This window comes from Fistularia commersonii, chromosome 9, assembly GCF_037954325.1.
Source record: "Fistularia commersonii isolate RoL2024-O1a breed Wild chromosome 9, RoL_Fcom_v1.0, whole genome shotgun sequence".
Classification (NCBI taxonomy): Eukaryota; Metazoa; Chordata; class Actinopteri; order Syngnathiformes; family Fistulariidae; genus Fistularia; species Fistularia commersonii.
In genome coordinates this window covers 558701-575850 of record NC_141292.1, presented here as the reverse complement: position 1 = coordinate 575850, position 17150 = coordinate 558701, and the positions used below count along the sequence as shown (strand labels likewise).

The window sequence follows — 17150 nt, the reverse complement described above, 5'->3', positions numbered from 1 at the left end:
ATCTGCGACACCTTTACTCCTTTCGACTGACGACAGCCGCATCGATGGCCGCGTTTTCTAAAAAGAAAAACACCCGAAAGGTCGAACGTCTCTTTAAAAACAAAACAATAACACCGCAGCTTTTGGACCGGGAGCGTCTGCTGGCGCACAGCAAACACTGCAAAGGGCCCTCTTCTCATACAACATGCAAAAAGGCTAAACCGGGAGCAGGGAGGGAGTTCAACGCCGGCGGACGGATTCAAACAAAACAAGAAGTGATAACACAGAGCATGTCGTTACAATTCAAGAGCATGTAATTACAATTGAAGGCTCAAGAATGAACTGGCACAGCAGGCAACAGACAGGAGTCTGGACGAGTGTTCAAGTGTCTCATCGGGAGGTAAATCAAGCAACTTTGCAAACTACGTGCGAGGTGTCTGAGTGTGGAGTTCACAGCTGATCGTGTCTTCTAGGGGGGAAAAAAAACAACATATAAAACTCATCACGAAGGCAGATTTTAAGACGGAAAAACGAGAGAACCGCGGAAACGACAAAAACGCGGACGGGAGGCCGACGCTACGGCGTCCGGGCGGAGAACATCCCATAGAGCCGTACCTCCCGTCTACGGGAAATGTGAGCTTGGAGACTGCAGGATGGAGGAATCCCCTCTGTTGTCCAGCTCGTTCTGCAGCCTGGTGAGGTTGGAGAGCTCCTCCAGCTCCTGGAACTGTCGGTCCGTCTTGTGGCTGACCAGGGAGCGGTAGAAATGCACGGCGAACACGATGAACACCAAGCCGAAGGGCACCATGATGGAGGTGGAGGTGATGGCGGCGGCCACGCCGGACGACACGGTGCCGTTGCTGGACTTGCTGGGCTTCACGGGCAGGAACTTGACCCAGCACAGCAGCACCACCTCGGCCAGGAAGAGCAGCGTGCCGATGACCGTGGAGAAGGCCCAGGCCAGCTCGATGTGCCGGTGCATGCGCTCGTGAGGAGACTCGTTCACGGAGTTGAGGTTGTGCACGTTGCTGACGGCCTCGATGTTGGGCAGGATGCAGGTGCTGACCATCAGGGCGAACAGGTGCACGGCCACCAGCACGGTGGTGCAGGCGCTGAAGGCGATGAGCAGGGCGGGGGGGTAGGGGTAGCTGTTGTCCAGCTGCACTTCCACCATGGCCACCTGGAGTGGTACACACACACACACACACACACACGGAGGGGAGTCATCACATTATCACACACACGTGTGGTTACCTTGCAACGGACCGGCGTTACCATGGCGAACCCGGAGAGCAGAGCCGACGTCCGGCTGGACGCCTTGAGCTTGGCCCGGCTCAGGTAGAGCTTCCTCCAGGACAGCGCCTGCAGCGAGTGCTCGTTCAGACTCATGCCGCCGCAGAGGCCGCGTCAGGCGGACGTTTCTCCGGTGGGACGCGGCGTCCGGTGGGACACGGCGGGGCGCTCACAAAAACACGCTTCGGCGGAGGCTAGTCCTCGGCATGTTCCTGCATCTTGCATTACCCACAATCCTGCGCGGGAGGCGGCGGGAGGGTGTGTGTGTGTGTGTGTGGGGGGGGGTGTTCCGGGACCGTTGGCTCGGGTGTCGCGCTGCGGGGCGGCGTGGGGGGGTTGGGGGGTGTCGAATGGAGGAAAACGGTCTTTATCCTGCAACTTTAACGTCAACAAAGCACAACATGTGGGCTTTGCGCCGAAATAAAAAGCGGCTCCGGACCCACTGGGCTCTGCGGAGGTTTTGCCCCGGCGTGGCACAAACGCAAAGAGCCGAGGTGGCCGAGGCGGCCCCGGTGGCCCCGGTGGCCCCGGTGGCCCCGGCGGTCCGGCGGCTGAACCGCGGCGCGATGACGGCGGTGTTTTGGTTCCGCCGGTGACGTCACAGCCGCAAACATGGTTCCCTTGTTTTGGAGCTGCGAGGCGCGCTGAGGCGCTCCGCTCCCCCCGCGGCCTCCGGCGGGGGGAGGAGGGGACACAACCACCGGCGGGGGGGCGGGACGATGGCCCAGGCCGCGGAGCCGACTGCGGAGTCCGGACGCAGGCTGGTGCGTACCCGTCCGCCGGGGCGCGGGAGGGGGGCGTTAGCTGCGGAGCGGGCTAGCGGCGCTGCTAAGCTAGCGGGCGGAGCGCGGGGGGACGGACGGAGGGTGGCGGGTCCGGGGGGGTCCGGAGGAGCGGGTCGCCCCGGGTCGCCCCGGTCCGGACACCACCGAGCTGTGGAGCGTTTCCTCCACGCCCCCCCACGCAGAGCTAAAACATCCGGGACTTGCGGCGGCGCTGCGGAACACGTCACACCTTTTGTTGTGCAGCTGCACGACCACAAGAAAGGTCCGGGGTCCGAGTCCCGGTCCCCCCTGCACGGTCCCTGCACCCTTTCATTCCATCACCCCGCCCCCTCGGTCCCCTATCCCAGGACCCGCTGCGCGGTCCCCGCACCGCTGCACCGCTGCACCGCTGCACCCCGCCCCCCTGGTCCCCGCCCCCGTCACTCCCGGTCTCCTCTGCCCGCTGCACGGTCCCTGCACCCCCGCACCCCGTCCCTGGTCCAACGGTTCCCGCTGCACGGTCAACCCCACTCACATATTCACGGGTCACCCCGGCCCCTGCACCCCTGCACCCCGTCACCCCGACCGTGGTCCCCTCTGCCCTGCGACCCGCTGCTCGGTCCCTGCCCGCCATCACCCCGGCCCCTTGACCCCGGTCCCGGGTCCCTGCTGCACAGTCACCCCCAACCCTGGTCCCCGTTCTCTGTGGCAAGGTCACCCCGTCTCCTGGTCCCCACCCCCGGGCCACCTCACTCCACTCACAGGTCACCCTGCTCCCTGAACCCCATCACCCCCTCCCATCTCCACATGTAGGTCACCCCGGTACCCGCCGCGCGGTCCCTGCGCCCCATCACCCCACCCTCTGGTCCCCTCCGCCCAGCTACCCACTGCGCCGTCACGCCGGCCCCCGGTTCCCGGTCCCCGGTGCACTGACGCCCCGCCCTCTGGTCCCTGCCCCCGGTTACCCACTGCACAGTCCCTGCACCCCATGACCCCCTTGATCCTCTCCCAGGTCACCCCTATCTCCGCTGCACGGTTCCTGCACCCTGGCCCCCAGGTGCCCCCTCTGCACCCAGTATCACCCCCCCAAGCGTGCCCCCCCCCCCCCCCCCCCCCCCCCCCCCCCCCCCCCCCCGGGGGGCTTAAAGAGTGATTGCAGAGCGACAGGTGGGGGGGGGGGCACCATCCACGCTGCGGTGTAAACACCTCCTGTGTCCAATGGCAGCGCTCCATCTGCCGGAGGATGTACGACGAGGACGAGGACTCGTCGGACGCCGAGGAGATCGCCAACATCAGGGGCTTCAGCGTGGAGGAGAAGCTCCGCAGCCCCGACTACGGCGCCGACTTTGTCCGCCTGATGCGGGGCCAGGGTAAGCCGGAGGTCACCTGGAGGTCAACCAGCTGACATCTACTTCTCACACAAGCTGATGCTACGCAGCTTCCGCTTTATCTCCACAAAGTCTGGCTGCAGGACATCCATGATCATGTCTTGGGTCTTGCAGACTTCACCTATGAATATGTGCAGAAGGAGGCTTTGAGGGTCCCGCTTATCTTCAAGGAGAAAGATGGACTCGGGATCAGGTGAGTTGATGTACCAGGTGTGTGTCTGTGTGTGTGTGTGTGTGTGTGTGTGTGTGTGTGTGTGTGTGTGTGTCATTCACCCCCTGCTCCCTTGACAAATATGACATCTATCTTCTGTATTTCCACAGGATGCCTGACCCGGAGCTGACCGTCACAGAAATTAAGGGGCTAGTTGGTAAGTGCAAACACACACACACACACACACACACTTGCACGTTATTTCTATTTTCCTGGATTTAAAATCGCAGTAAAGGAATGAGCGACCGCTCGCCTTTAAAAATAAAATTTGTCACGAACTCAATAAATCACCTTTAAACCCGCGAGGAGTTGGTGGAAAGGATGAGCGGAGTATCAGAGTATCAGAGTATCAGAGTATCAGAGTATCAGAGTATCAGAGTATCAGAGTATCAGCGAGGATCGTTTGGATTTTCTAATAAACCTGTATTTCACGACTTTCACGACATCCACAAAACGCCCCGTCACGTTGCTCTGGGAAGCCGCCGCACGTTCGGGGAATATTAAACCCGGGAGGGAGGAGTTGTCAAAAAATATTCCGATGAAAATATTCAGAAAGAATAATAGTCCGCAGCGATCGGTTATGTCTTTTCAAAATGATCTTTTTGACGAAGGAGCTCCTGCGTGTCGATCACAGCGTCCGTTTACAGCCGTTAAATGGATTATACATGTGATGGATGGCTGCGTCCGACTGCGAGGCCTGCTCGGTCCAAACCGCCGCGGTGCCTCACATCGTCACATTTACAAAATGGGATCTGCCAGCTTCCAATCGCAATCATTGCCGGTGCAAGTGGAGAAGATGAGATGATGACGAGATGGACGTGAATAGACAATACCTCCATATATCATACGTCCTGATTTCACACGTGCACAGATTTTACAGCAAGATATAAGATATCACACACGTGGAATTAGCATGTCATACATCTAGACATAAAAGATCTCATGATGTAGATATAATTCCTCTAGACATACCACGTCTAGAGATAATACATCAAGATAGAATGCATTTTTTATTCTTGATTCAAAATAAATACATGCTAGACATAATAGGTATGATGCATAAAGATGTAATGCATCCAGATCTATCACATCTAGCTGTAATGCGTGTGGAGATAATACATCATAAATCTAGACATAAAACATCTTGATATAATTCCTCTAGAAATATTACATCTGGAGATAATTCATCAAAGTGTAATCCATTTATGTATTCTTTTTTTTATTTTTATCACATTTTTTAAATTATATTTTATTAAAAAATAAATACATCTAAAGTCAATGTAGACATCACAGATCTAGATATAATGCATCCAGATATATTACATCTAGCTGTAATGCATGTAGACATAGTAAATCAAGATATTATTCATGTAGATATGATACATCAAGATATAATTCATTTAGAAATAATATATCAAGATATGATTCATTTAGAAATAATATATCAAGATATGGTTCATTTAGAAATAATATATCAAGATATGGTTCATTTAGAAATAATATATCAAGATATGATTCATTTAGAAATAACGCATCAAGATATGGTACATACAGATATAATGCATCTAGAGGTAATTCATCTAGATGAAGATATGTGGATGCAATTCACTGAGTGATATGTCATCTCACTATAGTAGATGTGGAGATCATGCATAAAGACATGCCGTGTGTAGATGTTCTCCATGGAGATGGAAGCCATCCAGATACTGAAGCTCCAAAACCAGTTCAAGATCCTTGTGCAGTCACGCCCTCTAGTGGACATAATGTGAACTGCATCCCGTTATCTACTATGATTTATACGAAGTGACACTAATGTACTTTTTTTTTTTTTGCCTAAACTCTTTAAAACACGCACACACACACACACCAAACACACACACACACACACACAGTGGTTGGTGTTGGTAGTTCCTGAGCCGTGGCAGGTTAATGTTATCTGGCTAATGCTTGCAGGCAGCCGTCGGTCGGTGGACGTGGTGGACGTGAGCACTCAGAAAGGCTCTGAAATGAGCATGGCTCAGTTCGCTCGCTACTACGAGACGCCCGAGGACGAGCGTGAAAAGCTCTTCAACGTCATCAGCCTGGAGTTCAGCCACACCAAACTGGAGAACCTGATCAAACGACCCACAGTGGTAACACCATACGATGTTCATGTTTGATTTCTGGGGGGGTTCACGCCGAATGAGAGGCTCGCGTGATGACTAAGGGTGCAGTTCTGGACCTGCAGGTGGATCAGGTGGACTGGGTGGACAACATGTGGCCGCGCAATCTGAAGCAAAGCCAGACGGAAACCACTAACGTGATCTCAGAGATGAAGTACCCCAAAGTGCAAAGGTACGACGTGCCGGTTCCACGCGGTTTTTTTTAGGGGGTCGGGGCTGTTAAAAATGTGAAATATTCATTATAGAGGACAGAAAAACACTCTATTCCTGCCCCCCCCCATCTGAATATCTGGAGTATGGCTCCATCATGGCAGAGTGCCGCATACTATTGGTGTCATCCATCCTCTGTAAGTGCTCTTGAGCGTTGCTAGGCAGCAGAGTTTTCTCCACTGTGGAGGAAGGTTTGACTGCACGTCGCCCCTCAGCCAGTCGGCTGACAGTCACGCTCGCGGGGTCGCGGCGCAAACATGCAAAACTACAAACATGCACTGTTTTCACTGAAGGTGCTCAGGTCAGATGGTCTTCGCGGTCACCGCCACGGCTCGAAGCCCGCGTGAAGACCTCCGGTTGGATATTCGGTCGTAAGAAACGATTCGACAATTCGACTTCGGCGCTGATTTGTCCCATTTTTCGTCGGTAGGTAGCGGTAGGTTTCCGGTAATTACCGCCTGTCAGGCAAATGCGGGAAAAATAAATGGATTTGAGGAGTTCACATGTTTGACTGCATCCTCCTGTCACTCAAGTAGCTTCTCTTCCGACCCCCTCCTCAATTATTTTCAATGACAGCAGTAGATGAAATCACTGTGTCCCTCACATCTGCTTTCCGCCGCTCTCGTCGGCATGGCGGTGAGAGAAAGAAGAGAAAGAAGCAGGAGATCTGCAGCGAGCGGCACGCAGCAGAGGAGGCCCTGGAAGCACATCATCACCGCTGAGATAGTGGAGACCCATAATGGAGCTCTAATATCCAGCTCCCATTAGTCGGACATAAATCACAGCTTCTTCCAAAGTTCCCCCGGGTTACAATGAAAGCCGCAGAGACACATCACTCTCAAGCTCTCTCTCTCTCTCTCTCTCTCTCTATATATATATATATATATGTATATAGATATTGATTTATTTGATCAGTAATTTGTGAGCAATCCATGCAGCTGTGGAACATTAATATATATGTCTTGGGAGCTGCATTGTGCTTCTGTAGACCTAGAAAAAGCATACAACAGGGTGCTGTGAAAAGGAACCATGGTATTGTATGAGGAAGTCTGGACAGGCAGAGATGTTTGTCAGACTGGTGCAGGACATGTATGCTTGCTGTGAAACAGTGGTGAGATGTGGTGTAGGGGTAACAGAGAAGTTCTAGGTGGAGGTGGGACTCCATCAGGGATCAGCTCTGAGCCCCTTCTTGTTTGCAGTGATGAAGGCCAGGCTGACAGATGAGGTTAGACAGGAATCTCCATGGACCATCATGTTTGCAGATGACATTGTGATCTGTAGTGAGAGCAGGGAGCAGGTGGACGTATGCTCTGGAAAGGAGAGGGATGAAGGTTAGTCTCAGCAAGACAGCATATATGAGTGTAAATGTGAGGAACCCTGGTGGAACGGAGGCTACAGGGAGTGGAGATCGAGAAGTTGAAGGATTTCAAGTATTTCAAGTACAGTCTAGAGTGTAAGAGAATGTGGAGAAGAGGTAAAGAAATGGGTTCAAGCAACTTGGAGTGGGTGGAGAAAAGTGTCAGGGGTTCTATAAGCCAGAAGGAAAGGAAAGGTGGAGGAGATGGTGGTGAGATGGTCTACAAACACTGACAATGATCAAAAGACAGGAGGCAGAGCTGGAGATAGCAGAGATGAAGATGCTGAGGTTCTCTTTGGGAACGACCAGGATGGAGAGGATCAGGAAGGAGTCCATCAGAGGGACGACACATGCTAGATGTTTTAGAGAGGAGATCTATCCTCTTGCATCTGGGCCTCCTCTGGAGCTCCTCATCCTGCTGGATGACACGGATGGAGCTCCAGGCGGAGAACCGTCTTCTCCGTTGTATCTCAGTGCCGGTTGTTTCCAGATGGTCTGAACGAACCCAGCGGAGCGCCGCTCCTCCGCTGATCTCCTGATCTCCTGATCTCCTGTCCAGGTACTGCCTGATGAGCGTGAAGGGCTGCTACACGGACTTCCACATCGACTTTGGCGGGACCTCGGTGTGGTATCACGTCTTCAAGGGGGAGAAGGTGCGTCTCGCGACGTTTGCTGACCAGACACATAGGTGGCCGTCCGTCGTGGACGGCGTCCTCTAAGAAGCTCACCTTCTCCTCAGGTCTTCTGGCTGGTTCCTCCCACGACCCGCAACCTGGCGCTGTACGAGGACTGGCTGGTGTCGGGGAAGCAGAGCGACGTCTTCCTGGGCGACCGGGCCGACGGCTGCCAGAGAGTGGAGCTCAAGCGAGGATACACCTTCTTCATCCCGTCCGGTGCGTTGCCGCGGTTACCGTGGAAAGCTCAAGCAGCGGGAGATACGCCGCCGTCCACGGAGCTCCTTCACGCTGTCTCTCGCTCTCGTTAAGGCTGGATTCACGCCGTCTACACCCCCGAGGACACGCTGGTGTTCGGCGGCAACATCTTGCACAGCTTCAACATTCCCATGCAGCTCAGGATCCACGAGATCGAGGACCGGACCAAGGTATGATGGACACCTCTGTGTGTGTGTGTGTGTGTGTGTGTGTGTGTGTGTGTGTGTAGGTCAGGGGTCGGCAACCCGCGGCTCTTGGATCCGTCTGATTCGGCTCCCTGTGGCTTTTGAGAATCAACATGTATTTTATTTGAGTGCATTCATTTTAAAAATGTATTTTTAAATGTGAAGATTATGGCGATCTTGTAACATCTAAATAAAATATTTTTGTCACTGTTAATAAGCGACTGCAGTGAAAGGAGGACGGCACTTTTGGTTTTGCTGCCGGTGGATCATTTAAGTTTCTCTTTCCTTCATAAATACAAGAAGGACTCAAATAGAGGTTGAACATTTTTCTTCAAAGTGACCTTCAACCAAACATCTTTTTGCGGAGTTCAAAATGTTTAGTTGCATGCAGAGATTTCATTTAGTTTTCTCTGCAGTTGTTCATCGCATCAGATTTATTTCCCCATTCAAAGTGTGTATTGTCACGTGCACAGCGCAGGGAGGTGTTTCCCCGGACACTGAAATTCCTAATTTGCCATCCGGAGTGCATTTGGATACATAGCATAAAGGGAAAAAATATATAATGATATATGGTGCGTTAATTCATTTAAAATTTGAAAGGGTGGTGTTTCTTTACTGCTAGCGAGCCCAGAGAACATCATGGAAAAACACCAGTGAGGTGTGTGTGTGTGTGTGTGTGTGTGTGTGTGTGTGTGTGTGTGTGTGTCGTGGACTCGTCCATGAAGACATGGAGAGGTAGTTGTGGGTGAGATAGAGCATCGACAGGAGACGTTTACGGGGATTTGGTGCGGCGAATGGCGGAAGAGTTAGCATTAGAGATAGCATTGTAGCATTGTAGCATCACGGGTGGAGCCAGGAAGTTAAGTCCATGGTCGGACCTTCATGGTAAATACCCTAAAATAAAACCACTATTTCTTGACATCCTCTTTTATTATCTATGATTATTATCTTTTTTTTATTAAAATTAAAATTAATTATTTTTAATTAAAATATTTTTGATTATTTTTATTTTTAATTAAATTAATTTTTTTTTTATCTATGATTATTTTGAGACATTTTTCTGATTCAAAAACACGTAAAAACTTCATTGCATTTCTGGTCATTTAAGGGGGAAATTGAAGCAGTCTGAGTTATCAGCTGGTTCCAGTCCAAGTCAGGCTTCGGCCGTTCGTTGGTCCACATCAGCGTGGATTGAAGACGCCGTTCCATCTCAAGGCTTCTTTCAGAGGAAATATCCTTATTTAGGATTTTGGCAGTTTGCGTGGCGTCCATGTCAGCAAAATCCTCCTGGCTGGGGTTTGTGCATCAGCTGTCGTACGAGCGGTAAATAAGTGTATCTGTGTGTGTGTGTGTGTGTGTGTGTGTGTGTGTGTGTGTGTGTGACAGCGGCGCAGTAGTTGTGCCACCTCCTGCTTTTTCATCCCGACTGGCTGCCGTCAGGACTGTTTTGCGTCTCCAGCGTGTCGTCACACACGTGCACGCGCGTCTTAGATCACAGCAGAAGAAACGTCCCGGGAACCAGGCTCTGCATCTGGAGGTCTTTAGGAGGACGCGTCTGGCCACATCGCAATCACTCACCCTCCGTGGTTTTTGGTTTCCTCTCCAGGTTCACTCCAAGTTCCGGTTCCCCTTCTACTATGAGATGTGCTGGTACGTCCTGGAGAGATACGTGTGCTGCCTGACCAGGCGCTCCTACCTCTCCCAGGAGGGTGAGTAGATAGCAGCGACGCAGAGGATCTCCAGAGTCCGCTATTGTTTCTTCAAGGTTTCTCTCAGTTCAATTTGCCAAAGGAGTTCCTCCTCCAGGGGAACCTTCTAGTGTTGCTCTCCCACAGGCAGTGAGGAACACCTTCAGCTCCTCACACAACAAACCAGCAAAGAAGAAGAAGAAGAGGACAACGTGGACACCGCGGAGGTGGAGCTGCCACAACGTTCATGGAATAACAACCCTGGACCATCAGATGGTTGGAGTGTTTTATCTTCTGCCCCGTTAACCGTTAGCTAACTCTGCACTGGACAAGATGCAGATATGTTTCTGGAAACGTCTCTCAGGCGTAGCAGGCCAGGAGAGCGCAGACCTGGCAAAGGTTCTGTCCCAAGAAAACATCCGAGCAGTGACGAGGATGAGTTTTAAAAAGGACGTGGCTTCTGAGCTCCAGCCGTCACCAGGCACCGAGGAGTTCCGAGGGAGGTGGAAAAAGATCCCGCCAAGGGGGGCTCTAGAAGCCGAGGTCCACGCTTCCTGGTTCCTCTGGTTTCTGCATGCGCCAAGAAACACCTCAGTTGCTGAGAAGGTTCTAGGAGCTTCAGAAGGTTCCTGCGGTGAGAAAAGATCACATGAAGCCAAGCGAGAGATCTCCTGGTCCTTCACACCAGCTCAGAGAGCCGCAAGCAAGACGACAACGCAGAGCGCCACACTGGCCCCGCCCCCTGACCCTTTATGGCCCCGCCCCCGACCCTTTATGGCCCCGCCCCCGGCCTATGACGGCCTCTGCCTCGGACCCGTGACGTCACCTCAGCCCTCATGGAGGGTCTCAACGGGATCCTGCGTGATCCTCAGCTCACACTCACAGACCCTGATGCCCGATGAAGGTCCACACACACACACACACACACACACACACACACACACACACACACAAGCTCTTACGTCCACAGCACACTTGATGTGTATTTTCCAAAAATGCTGTTTTCCATTGAATGGCTTTGAGCCTCTGGTCCTGCTTCCTCCTCATCTTCCTCCTCCTCATCTTCCTCCTCATCTTCCTCCTCATCTTCCTCCTCCTCCTCAGCTCTGAGAACAACGGGACAATTAAAGTGCGTCCGCAGCCGGAGACACTTGAGCGGTGAAGAGTGTCAACAATAAGCTTTATGCAACCTTTTTCCATGTTTTAAAAAGGCTGGAGCCGGAGCTGTGGAAGGATGTTTACGCAGAGATAATAATTAATCCTGGTAATCTTTAATGGCATTAGCGCCGGCCGGCCCGAGCTCAACGCCTCTTAATAAATCCCCCCAGCGCGTGCGTCTTTTGTGTTTTTTTTTTCCACCCTCGCTGACGTAGCAACCGGAAAAATAGTCTTCATTATTCATTTTACCTCCAGAGCCGCGAGTCTGTAATCCCTCCGTGGGAGTGGGGAGTTCGGGGAAAACTAATCCTGCAGAAAGTTGTGTGTCTGCCGGCGGAGGAAGGCGGTTTCTGCGGGTTGGAATCCCGCGACCGCCGGACGGCGGGGTTTTCACGCCATGGCGACCGTCGAACCCTGACCCAGGAGGGGAGGCGGGTCTGTGACCGAGATCCTGACTCCATTTGCTCCCATTTCAAATTAAATTTCTCAGTTAAAAGGAGTTGAAATGCTGTGAAACCGTTCCAGACACCCGGTTCTGAGACGGGTTTTTAAATCCGAAAAATGTGTGAAAATAATAGATCATAAAGGAAGATGTAAAGAAATAACGGGGTTTTATGAAATGTTTAACAGTGAAGATGGTGAATACAAGAGGGGAGGAGATGTTCGGGGGAGTTTTTCATCTGCTTCTGCATCCTCAGCTTCCAGCTCCACCCTTCATGCTACCATGCTATGCTAATTGTAACTTTGCTCATCGTTGTCTGACCTTCATGTACGGAAGGAGTGAAGCCGTTCCTCCTTCCAAGCGTCCAACCGTCCCCGACCGGCTTCCGACGCCTTCGGACGCCTCGTCCGTCCACGTTCCCGCCGCACGTCTCCTCGTAAACGTCTCCCGCCTTCGGAGACAACTTCTTATCTTCATCTCATGGACGAGCTCGCGACAACACACACTCTTGGTGTTCCATGATGTTCTCCAGACTAGCTAGCGGCGATCGGTTGTCCCGCCGTCTTGAGACGCCACCTGAGGATGAGTGTCAAACCCTCCGGCTGCTGCTGCTGCTCGCTGGGCTCCCGTCTGGGAGAGCGGAGAAGGTTCCTCTGTCCTCCTGACAACATCTGCTCTGCTCTCCTTGCAGAAGATGAGGCGAAGGCTCGCGCCGGGAGCCCCTCGTCGGACTCCAGGAGCCAGGACACCAACGAGGACTCCTGCGAGGCTCAGGTCCGGGACGACCAGAGCGAGAAGTCGGAGCGGGCGGTGAACTGGGAGGACGGCTGCAACCCCGGCTCGGGCCCTCTGGACCTTCTCAGGAGCCCCGCCGGCTCCCCGGCCTCCGAGGCCCCGGACGGGTGGACGCACCTGACGCGCTTCGAGCTGGACGGACTGAAGGCGCTGGTGGAGAAGCTGGACTCGCTGCCCGAGAATAAGAAATGCGTCCCGGAGGGTCTGGACAACCCTCGGGCCCTGCTGGACGACATGAAGGTAGGAGGCGTCTCAGCTGGACGCCGCACGGCCTCCGCTGGCGGTGACGCCGTCCTGTGTGTGTGTAGATGCTGCTGCAGGAGCACGCCGACGACGACCCCAAGATGGCGATCAGCGGACTCCCCGTGGTGCGCTGGCCGAAGAGGTCCTTCAAGGTAGTGATGTTTGAGCCGCCGGCTGAACCTTACGGTGGCGGCCGGACGTAGGATCTTCTCCTCCCGGGCGCCGTCCGGTGTGTGAAAGCGTGGCTGCTTCTGTGAACGAGTGAGCTCCGTCCGTCCATCTTCTGCCTGGAAACGGCGCCGGGTCTCGGGCGAATCAGCCGAAGCAAGGAGACCTCCCTCTCCTCGGCTTCTCGTGGGTCTCCTCCTGGTGGGACCCCCGGAACCCCTCGGCACCCTCACCAGGGACGCGTCCTGACCAGATGGAGCCTCCTCATGTGGCTCTTCTGGACGTGGAGGACGGCTGAGGTTCTCCTCCCATCTCTCAGGGAGAGTCCAGACACCCTTGGCCACATTCATCTGTGACCTTCTCAGGGTCTCCACCCACAGTTCCTCAGGAACCCGGGAACGTAGATCCCTGTCCGGACAGGCGTGAGGCGGCCGCCATCTTCGGCGCGCTTCTCCTCCCGCCATCTCCTGAGCTGGTCTCCATGATCTCCCCTCGACAGGCTTAACGAGGAAATAATGAGTTTCTCCTCAGTGAATGATGGTTAGCGGCAGGTGTCCACGCCGCTTCTTCTCATTCCGTCACATTCCAGAGGAGTTTGGCGGCGGCAGTAGATGAACGGCTGCGTCTCACTCGCAGATCCAGGCTCTTCTTCTGCTTCAACCTGAAGAGAAGGAGAATGGCTGCAGTTGTTCCTGGCGTCGGTCATATCCTTCGGCAGGAGCCCGTTATCGGCGCCGTCCTGCGTCGCACGTGGCGTTCCTGCCGGCGGCGGCGCTGGGAAGTGTCTTTGTGCTGCGTCTTGGAGGAGACCTGAGGTCTGGGACGTGGAGAGAGGTTTGTTGAAGGGATGCTGTCCTTCAAAGACGGCCCTTGGCTTTTTTTGGAAGATTTGACTTTTGAAGACAAGATCTCAGTGGGGGCAGAAGATCCACAGAAGGTGGAGCTGCTTGACGGAGGAGACGCTCTGGACCTGCGGGTCACAGAGGACGGACCTGGTGGACAGTATTAGTTCAATCTAAAGTCTAGCAGCCAGAGGTTGGGCTTCTCATCCATCCGTTGGTTATCTTGGTTATCTCCAGCGCTGATCCCACACTCGGGTACGTCTGCAGCCCGTCTCTGCTGCGATGGCGAGAGGCGGCGTTCACCCCGGACCAATCACAGGCTCTCACAGGGGGACGTCCAGCCATCTTCTCATTCTCACGTCTGGACCGTTCAGGGTCTCCAGCCAAGCTCTGCATGTGTTTGGACTGCAGGAGACAGGAACCCTGTGGGAACCCGACCGCAGACCTTCTCACTCTGAGCAGAAGGTCTAACCCAGGGCTCAGGAACCCGGGGCTCTTCTGGTGATGCCATTCGGCTCCCAGACAATTCTGAGTTGAAAAAGAAAAAATCAGTTTTTGGAACTGTTTTTAAAATACTTGTGATATTTCTTCATAATAATTTTAGGGTTAGACGGAGGAAGTTGATTGGCTGTGGCAACGAAAGCCGAAAGAAGAAGATTTCTTCATAATACTGTGTCGTTTTAAAGTAAACAGAAATTAGTTTTGAAGATAAATTTCACGGGTCACCCGTCGGTCGGGTCGGGAACCGTTGGCTTCCAACACGTCTGGGTCGTTGTAAAGGTGAAGAAATTAATTTAATCAAATAGCCGACTACTTTATCCGCATCAACCCTCGTAACGGAAAAGATGGCGAGAAAGAAAAAAAAGACGATGATTATCGTGCAGACAGAGGAATTTGCGGTACGTCCAATATGCCATGATAAAATTGCATCGATGAAACGGTCAAATATAAAGCGGCACTTCCAGCAAATCCATGCAGCACCAAAGGTCGTAGTAAAAGTAAGACAGATTTCATTTTTTGTGCGTTAAAAACACTATATGGCTCTGGATGAAACCTATCAAGAGAGGAGCTCTGGTATTGTATGAGGAAATCTGGAGTGGCAGAGAAGTATGTTAGACTGGTGCAGGACATGTATGCTCGCTGTGAGACACTGGTACGGTGTGCTGTAGGGGTAACAGAGAAGTTCAAGGTGGAGGTGGGACTCCATCAGGGATCAGCTCTGAGCCCCTTCTTGTTTGCAATGGTGATGGACAGGCTGACAGATGAGGTTAGACAGGAATCTCCATGGACCATGATGTTTGCGGATGACATTGTGATCTGTAGTGAGAGCAGACAACAGGTAGAGGAACATCTAGAGAGGTGGAGGTATGCTCTGGAAAGGAGAGGAATGACAGTTAGTCGCAGCAAGACAGAATATATGTGTGTGAATGAGAGGAACTCGGGTGGAACGGTGAGGCTACAGGGAGTGGAGATCAAGAAGTTGGAGGATTTCAGGTACTTAAGGTCAACAGTCCAGAGTGTAGGAGAGTGTGGAAAAGAGGTGAAGAGACGGTCCAAGCAGGTTGGAATGGGTGGAGAAAAGTGTCAGGGGTACCAAGAGATAGAAGAACATCAGCCAGAATAAAAGGAAAGGTGTACAAGACAGTGGTGAGACCAGCGATGATGTTTGGACTAGAAACTGTTCCAATGACCAAAAGACAGCAGGCAGAACTAGAGCTTGCAGAGATGAAGATGTTGAGGTTCTCTTTGGGAGTGACCAGGATGGAGAGGATCAGGAATGAGTCTATCAGAGGAACAGCACATGGTAGATGTTTTGGAGAGAAGGTCAGAGAAGCCAGACTGAGATGGTTGGGTCATGGACAGAGGAGGGATGGAGAATATATTGGTAGACGGATGCTGGAATTGGAGCTGCCAGGCAGGAGGTCTGGAGGAAGACCAAAGAGAAGGTTTATGGACGTCGTGAGAGAAGATATGAAGGTAGTTGGTGTGAGAGAGGAGGATCCAGAGAATAGGGTGAGATGGAGAAAGTTGACTCGCTGTGGAGACACCTGAAGGGAAAAGCCCAAAGAAGAGGAAGAAGAGTCAACAAGGTTCCCGACCCCTGGTCTGACCTCTGCACCACCTTCCACAATCCAAAGCCTCCTCTGGGGAACAGAAGCAACTCCGTCAGTTGAGAAAGTTTCTTGCAGACCTTCTCAGTGTAATCAGATTACTCATGGGTGCCAGCGAGGAGGTGACGGTCATTCCCGTGAGCGTATCGGGTGGAGGCTGCGTGACGTGTGGAAGTGTGAATGAAGGTATGGCGTTCGGTGGCGGGGCCTCTTTGTGTTTGCCTTTTGTAACCAGATGCCATCTGGCTGCGCCGGCTCTCCTCGCCGCGCCGCTCATGAATATGTCCGCCTTCCCTCCCCCTGATTGGAGGACGGCGGGAGCCGTGCGGGTATTCGCCGCTCCGGCTTCCCGGGGAGGCGATCCATATTAATGAGGCGTCGCTCGTCCGTGTTTCCCTCACATCTGCTCGTGGTATTGTGGAGCTGTGGAGCGCGAGGGGAGGGAGGCTGTGGGCCAGACGGCAGCATCAGGGTGGAAGCAGGAGGAGGAGGAGGAGGAGGAGGAGGAGGAGGAGCAGGACACCGCAGCCATGTCAGGGTGCTGGGAGCCGGACGCCGTGTGAAAAAATAAATTAAAATAATGGCCATGTCGCTGAGCGCTGACGATGAGGACTACGATTCAGACTCTGAGCAGGTTAGCGCACCGAGCCCCCGCAGCCGGGCGGAGCGAGGCCAGCGGAGGAACGCCGCTGGCGGGCGGCGGCGTGCGGCGGCGGCGCAGGGCAGCCGGGACACTCAGCCACCTGGAGACCCATGCATAGATTGAGGCGAACCCCCTGCCTGCAGCGGGCTGCTTGTCCTTTTCATTTCCCTGACAGGTTTGCTGTTTGAGCATGTGTGTGTGTGTGTGTGTGTGTGTGTGCACGCTTTGTCAGATGTCTCTTACTGTAGAGGTGTGTGTGTGTGTGTGTGTGTGTGTGTGTGGGGAGGGGGGGCAGAAGAGCATTCATTCTGAACACCTTCAGGCTTTGAGCGCTCAGATATCAGACAGTCAAATAGAAAATGATATTTTCCTCAGGATGCACGCTTGTCTTTCTCAGCGCTCACACACACACACACACACACACACACACACACACACCTGCTTACACAGCAGGTAAATATGCTTTGTCCGTGTAAATATCTCTCTCACTCAAACTGTAAGCAACTTCCACCCCCCCCCCCCCTTCCCCCAAATTCTAGAAAAAGCCCCACCCCCACTCTGTCATCGCCATGGCGCCCA

General features: G+C 53.1%; 2 protein-coding genes across 3 annotated transcripts in view; one reads left to right on the top strand and one right to left on the bottom strand.

Moving 5' to 3' along the window:
* Window positions 1-270: 270 nt before the first annotated feature.
* On the bottom strand, window positions 271-1496 carry orai1b (ORAI calcium release-activated calcium modulator 1b). The gene is made up of 3 exons (XM_086151750.1): window positions 1255-1496; window positions 595-1159; window positions 271-448 (listed from the first exon to the last, which is right to left on the bottom strand). The coding sequence occupies exons 1-2, from the start codon at window positions 1366-1368 to the stop codon at window positions 602-604; spliced, it is 672 nt and encodes a 223-aa protein (XP_086007876.1). The 5' UTR covers window positions 1369-1496; the 3' UTR covers window positions 271-448; window positions 595-601.
* Window positions 1497-1611: 115 nt separating this feature from the next.
* Window positions 1612-17150, top strand: part of kdm2bb (lysine (K)-specific demethylase 2Bb) — a 30682-nt gene continuing 15143 nt past the window's right edge. For both annotated transcript variants that reach the window (XM_086151737.1, XM_086151736.1), the window contains exons 1-12: window positions 1612-2036; window positions 3262-3406; window positions 3539-3617; window positions 3746-3792; window positions 5589-5767; window positions 5863-5969; window positions 7924-8017; window positions 8104-8257; window positions 8351-8466; window positions 10088-10190; window positions 12461-12804; window positions 12873-12959. In XM_086151737.1, coding sequence (XP_086007863.1) covers window positions 1992-2036; window positions 3262-3406; window positions 3539-3617; window positions 3746-3792; window positions 5589-5767; window positions 5863-5969; window positions 7924-8017; window positions 8104-8257; window positions 8351-8466; window positions 10088-10190; window positions 12461-12804; window positions 12873-12959 — 1500 coding nt within the window. In that variant the 5' untranslated portion in view covers window positions 1612-1991. The remainder of the gene's footprint in view (window positions 2037-3261; window positions 3407-3538; window positions 3618-3745; window positions 3793-5588; window positions 5768-5862; window positions 5970-7923; window positions 8018-8103; window positions 8258-8350; window positions 8467-10087; window positions 10191-12460; window positions 12805-12872; window positions 12960-17150) is intronic.

Excerpts from the sequence above, each read along its gene's own strand:
- orai1b (XM_086151750.1), bottom strand. The coding sequence starts at position 1,368 with ATGAGTCTGAACGAGCACTCGCTGCAGGCGCTGTCCTGGAGGAAGCTC. Across the intron at positions 1,160-1,254 it reads TGCTCTCCGGGTTCGCCATG|GTGGCCATGGTGGAAGTGCA; the intron begins GTAACGCCGGTC and ends GTACCACTCCAG.